Here is a 6242-nt window from a genome sequence, read left to right on the forward strand (position 1 = left end):
AACAATTCATATATATGATCGATGCTATACAAATTGAGTAAGACGCTTCATGTTGATGATCATGGTGAAGGTTGATTGTTCCAACAAAGAGAAAAGTGTGGGCAAAAGAAAAAGAGAAATATTGAGGAATTTTATTCCTTACTTGAATAATTGTTGGGGCTTTAGCATGAAGTTACTGGCTTTCAATTTGTGTATACTCTGTATATATATATGTAGGTGGATTTCATATTGGAGGGCATGCTTGAGGGGACAACATTTTCTTCCCACAAATCATTTTTTTTTTTTTTTTTTGTTTGAATATTTCTTTGGTTGCAGAATCAGTAATGCACTTATTGGTGATGATGATTGAAGGTTTGAATGATTCTTAACCTTGCATTTGATTGGCCTTTTTCGGGTTTTGTTTACAAGCTTGTTACTGATAGTTGGGCATTGGATCCATATCATGTTTGTTATAATGCTGCAGTTACCTTGTTGAGTCATTGTATGCTTTCAATGGCTGACATTTTCCTATTTTGAATTTTTTTCCCATTCTGTGTTACAAGAATCAGGGAAATAAATTGAGGATTAGATAGAATGAAGTTCTTGATCAGATTGTGGTCAACATGAATGGAGAAACATAAACAATGTGATTAGGAACAGGGATAATGTGTCATGCATGACAAATCTTACTGACAAATGCCTCAATTTGCTTTAAGAATAGATTATAGAGGATGGGTGTTCCTGAAAGTTTGAACATTCAATCAAACTGATAAAGGAATTCATAGTAGTATAGAAACCGATAACAGAATTGAAAGTTTGAATGTTCAAACCGATAAAGAAATGAATTCAACTAGTATAGAACTGTAGACAGATAATTTGAAAGCATAAACAGAAAAACCCCAATAAAAATGAAAAAGGAAGGCACAGCTCCCATTTAGCCATCCCTTGGAGATATTGAAGTGCTAATTTTGTGCCTCTGTTATTTTCTGCCCAAACACCTTTTTTCTTTCCAGAAAAAGCTGAGCCAAGAAAATAATCTGAGGCATTTATCTTTAACTGGTCTGCCTCACTATTCTGCAGCTAGGAGTCTGAAGAAAAAATTTAAGCATTTGCCACTTAAATCTGTTGATAAAGCATTTGCTAATCCAAGTCTTGAATGATTTGGTGCTCAATTTCACTCCTGTTAAAACCTCCCAAAGTCATTCTCAGTTCCGAACTTTAAAGCTTCTTTCAATATGCACGTGCTTGCCTTCATCATTCTCATTGATTCACTTTTATTATCTCAAACAATCATGTCAGCAACTCTCTCACCTTTGGCTTACTGTTACTTTAACTTTCCTGCAAGGGCTCTCCATTGCTGAACCGATTGAAGGACTCTAAAAGCTCCCAGTTCAAGAATTGGGCAAACCGCCTCTGAATTTTACAGAAGGGTTTTATTAACAGAGGTATTGCTCTTTCCCCCACTTCGATCTTGGATAAGTTTCCCTGAAAATGGTTTTGCTTTTCATATTCACATAACCCCACGTTTTTATGCCTCAAGTGGACTGACTGACCACAGAACTTGAGTCATTTGATATGAACAAATCATACACATAGCATACTTTTGGCACCATTTTCAGTCATTCATGAACCTTTTCCCTCTACTTTATTCTTCACCAAATTACACTTCATTGCTGGTATTCATTTTCGCAAACTTCTAGACAACATCTTTCTAGCGTATCTAAAATGAGACATTTAAGCCAAATAATCCAGTTTTCAGCTACTTCATAAACAACTTTAAAGAATCATCTCCAAATCACTGGGTTCAAAAGGCGAAACTTGGCTGCAGCCTCAACTGGGTAGTTCTCTATCTCCAGCCTCCATTTTCTAACCCTGTGGAGAGAAGGATTCCCTATGTCCTATTCGATCAAATTCTTCCACTAGATTTAAATTGAATTTGATTAAGTAGTTGACCAACCTGAACTCTTCAGTCTATCTAAGTAATTGACATAGGAATTAAATTAAAGAATGAAAAAGAAAAGAGAGAGTTTCAGGAGGTACTCAATTGCCTTCACACAACATCATTAATAACCATATCACGTTCTTAGAGCACACTAGCATGAAGAGGGACTAGAGTCCCAGGCACTTCATACATGCAAACATTTGGAAACTACAGAAACATAGTTGTAGGCTACTAGTAATATGAAAACGAGTGCAAAATATGAATCCTCTCGATCAAACTTAAACACGATTAGGCTTCACCACAAGCATGTTATACATCATGCTAGGATCTGTAGCTTAATCAGTACAGCAGCGGTACATAAAGTACTTCTCCATTGGGCGGCCGCACTCTGCACAGACCACCTTTTCTGGGATGTCTCCATTGATCCCAGGAAGGATGAGGCGGTTGCAATGTTCTGGAGTGTGAAGTTTTTGGAGGTGCTCATTCAGTGCGGGAATGAAACCATTTTGCTGAACGTTGTCGCTCCAATCGCTGTACTCTGTAAAGCATTTTAAAATCATGTCTCCCTTGGCTTTGGCCATCTCCGTAGGTCCGTGGCAGATCACAGACCATCCTTGATCACTGCCATCAAAGCTAAGCATCGTTAGGACCCCTGCAAATATAGAATCATTCTCAATGGTCTTGCGATGTTGTGTCTTCGAGTACAGCATGCTCTCCATTCGAGTCCAGAAGAACCAAATGTTAGTGGGGTCAGTCCAGCAGTAACCAAGACTTCGAGAATTGATAAATGTAATGGTCTTCCGCACTTGCTCTTTGGCGTTGCTCTTTCCCACATAAACCATTTCTAGTTGAATGCCTGCAGCCTTTGCAACTTCCCGTGCTGCTGTGTTAAAGTTCAGGATCCAGTCAGAGTTCACTCCTCCATACATGCAAATGTATTTCCCCTGGTTCACCTGGTAAAGTAATCAAAGCAATTTCATACTAATCATAATCCATATTATCAGTGTATCAAGTGTGAGAATGGCTTGTTCTTGTTTAAAATTAGATTATATATTTAATCGTAAGCATGCTTCTGTGTTTATATAATGAATGAAAATGAAGTATCTATAAAAGAATTGTGAAAATGGGGCTACCCAAGCAAATATGGTTGCATCAATATCATCTACCAGCAGCTTCAGTCTCCAAGTTTCCTCCTTCCAAAGTGATTCCTCTTTCGAATTAGTGAAAGGATAAGCAGTATTTCCCCATATCCACATCATGTGGAGTGCATTTCGGCATACTACTTTTCCTTGTAGATCCAATACCACCAATATTGCCTTCTTGGTGAAATGCCACACCTCTTTAATGTATCTGACCACTGCTGGCTCAAGCAATGAAGGGTGTAGCAGTGTGTACCATGGCATCTCCTTTTGCAGTTCATGAAACTTGTTTTGATTCTCTTCATTCAATGGTTTTGACCTGTCCACCACTGGAAGCCACACCACCTCATACTCAACATCACTCTTTATCTGTTCTCTATAAAATTTATGGAGAATCACAATCTCCTCATGCAAAAGATCAAGATCTGATATTAGCAATAGCACAGTCTTTCGCCTTAGTATTTCAATATTAACCTGTTCACATTGATAGAAATTGTCACTAGTGTGTCACATTTAGTTGGGAATAAAAGGATAGGAAACTAAATATGGAGTATCATGTTATGAATTAACCCTTGCCTTGGTGTTGCCTTGCAGCAGTGGTTGTATATCTTCCTTGGCATAAATCAGTGTCTTCAAAACCTTCTGGTTGTCGAGGTGGGCAATTTCAAAAATGCGCACCAGATTGTTGTAACTTTCAAACTGTTTCTTCTCCTCTGCATCCCAAGATAAATTTATTTATTAGCTCCAAACACAAATTATGTATCTTGTAATAGTTAATTATCTTTTGTCCAAGGCCTCACCGATATGCTGATGGCAGAGAATTAGTTGCTGTATGAGGTGCTCGTGTATGCTGCTGACCTTATGAGCCAGGGTTGACAGTTCCCATGACTCGGTTGTCCATGAGGTGTACCTGAAGTCAGTGTGACAGACAGAGATGTTGTAGATTAGTCCTGGTCCTGTGAAGAACTGAAAAACTGGAGGTTGAACAAGGTGTAGCCATCGATGACTTACTCATTGCTCATGCCTATAAGGCTTATGATCTGGGATGCACAAGCTACAATGCCTCGAATGGTCCAGTAGGCAGCAGTGGGGATATGAGCCATGGCACTTGACATTGGAGGCATGTCTGGTGAAATGTAAAGAGATGGTAGCTCCTTGAACTCAATGATACTCTTGGTCACGTCCAACATTACCTTGATAAGTTTGGTGACTGCATCAAACCGGGATTTCAAGGAGTTTCCATGTTCTATGATGTCAGGCATTTGCTTGAGGAGAGCCACTGACTTTGCAAGAGGGTTTGTAGCGTAAAGCTGAATGACCAGCCAGAACTCCCCATAGTTTGCAGCGAATGCAGCCAGGGATAGCACCACCTTTGCATCCCAGGAATAGTGGGAAACCATGTTGAATACAGCCATAGTCGTCGCATGAGCGTCCCCTCCACCCGAGCATTTGCATGATAACTGCATATACATGTGCACAAGTGTTAGCTAAGCCATTCAATCAAATGGACTTTGCTTTATAAGTCTGAGTTCAAACGTCAACAGAACCTCGCATGAAAGCTTCTGTATAGTATAAGCCAGTTCTTCTAGGATGCCATGGAGGCCATCCTGACTGCTCCTGTCCTCCAACGCCTCAAGGTGTGGAGGGTTGCCCTACACAAAATCACAACACGCATGAGAATTAATCCATAAGAGAAGAAGAGAAACCATGGAAAAAGCTTAAATACATACATATAGGGTCCCATCAATGGCGGGAGTGGCATGATTCAGGATGTCCTCAATGACTTGGACAATAGGCTTGACCTCAACCTCTCGACCATCTGGGGTATGAGTTGCCTGAATTTGCTTCATCATTGTAGTGTCATCGCTCATCCGCAAGAACTTTGCATGGTCCCTACCCTTAACTACTTGCTGCTGTTGCTGCACTCTGTTGGGCTGGGCAGTGGCTGCCATTGTTGGCTTTCTTCTTTTTCTCAGTAGGGAAGAGCGGGAGATTTGGTTTTGTGTGTGTAGTTTTACATTTAAGCAAGCTCAGACTTATTTATAATCCTAGAAAGCCTAATAGAATCAAGTTCCTTACTTGCAAGATGGTCTAAACTTAAGCTAAAAGCCATGCAGATTTGGATAAGAATACAGCCATGGTGGCCCCATGACTAGCCTCTTTACAGTAGTAAAGGGCAAGATGTGATGCAGATAAATACAAGCTAGTTCTGCATTATACATAATCCTAGTAACTTACCTGAAAAACAAGATTTAGAGCTGCTAGAAGATGAAGGCGGTCCCACTTTTTGCGACCATTGTGTTCATGGACTTCATCAAATATGCAGCCATCAATTTCTAGTTAAAACCTAAAGGGGATATAATTTGATCGGTGCAATGATTAAAGTAGTAAGCTTTAATGGAATATTACTTTTCCTTTTGTCCTCCCAAGTCTAGTTCATCATCTTTTGTTACCTTAATGATGTGTAAACGTACGGCTTAAACTCTTGGATAAAGACAGCAATGCCAGTCAAGCCAACAATGTATATTGAATTGCGGGATGTAAGCCAAGCCCCAGAAATTAAGGTGATCAACGATCTTACCTTCTCTTGTTACTTTTCCTTTAATTATCTTTGGTTTACCCTAATATTTAGCAAAAAAAAAAAAAAAAAATTATCCGGTAGACATCACGGAGAAGAGGAAAGGTTAATCGTAGATCGAGAAGCTTCTCTTGAGTGAGAGTGGTGTTGAGCCATGACCGTACATTCCGATCAACACAAATCCAAGCATGATAAGCCCAATTGGAAATGTAGCATTCTTCAGCATCATAGGTATATTGAGGAGGACAAGGAAAAGTGTCGACCCAATAATGTTATAAAGTTAATATAAACTAATTAAAGTCCAATATATTGAGCTAATTTAAGTTAAAACCGAATAAATAAATATAAAGTAAGATTTAAATTTATACTCTTTTCGATAATAAAGCTTATATTAAGTCATGAATTTGAGGTAATTAAGTTGATATAGTAATATAATTGATAGATATTCAAATCCCTTTCCAACAACGTCTTCTTCAAAATAAATCAATAAACATACCCCATGATAAAAAATGAAAAAAGAGAGATGCACTGTCAAAAAAGAGGGAAAAAAAAAAAAAACAAAGTTAAAAGAGAGGGATAGGGTTGCTTCCTACAAAGTAGAACT

The 6242-nt window shown here is 38.8% G+C and overlaps 1 protein-coding gene across 1 annotated transcript; it reads right to left on the reverse strand.

Moving 5' to 3' along the window:
- Positions 1–2006: 2006 nt before the first annotated feature.
- On the reverse strand, positions 2007–5057 carry LOC117905249 (protein SIEVE ELEMENT OCCLUSION B-like). The gene is made up of 7 exons (XM_034818205.1): positions 4791–5057; positions 4608–4712; positions 4072–4520; positions 3861–3970; positions 3637–3773; positions 3055–3534; positions 2007–2874 (listed from the first exon to the last, which is right to left on the reverse strand). Exons 1-7 carry the CDS (start codon positions 5010–5012, stop codon positions 2257–2259), a joined length of 2121 nt encoding a protein of 706 aa, XP_034674096.1. The 5' UTR covers positions 5013–5057; the 3' UTR covers positions 2007–2256.
- Between the last annotated feature and the right edge of the window lie 1185 nt (positions 5058–6242).

Source organism: Vitis riparia, chromosome 17 (genome assembly GCF_004353265.1).
Source record: "Vitis riparia cultivar Riparia Gloire de Montpellier isolate 1030 chromosome 17, EGFV_Vit.rip_1.0, whole genome shotgun sequence".
NCBI lineage: Eukaryota > Viridiplantae > Streptophyta > Magnoliopsida > Vitales > Vitaceae > Vitis > Vitis riparia.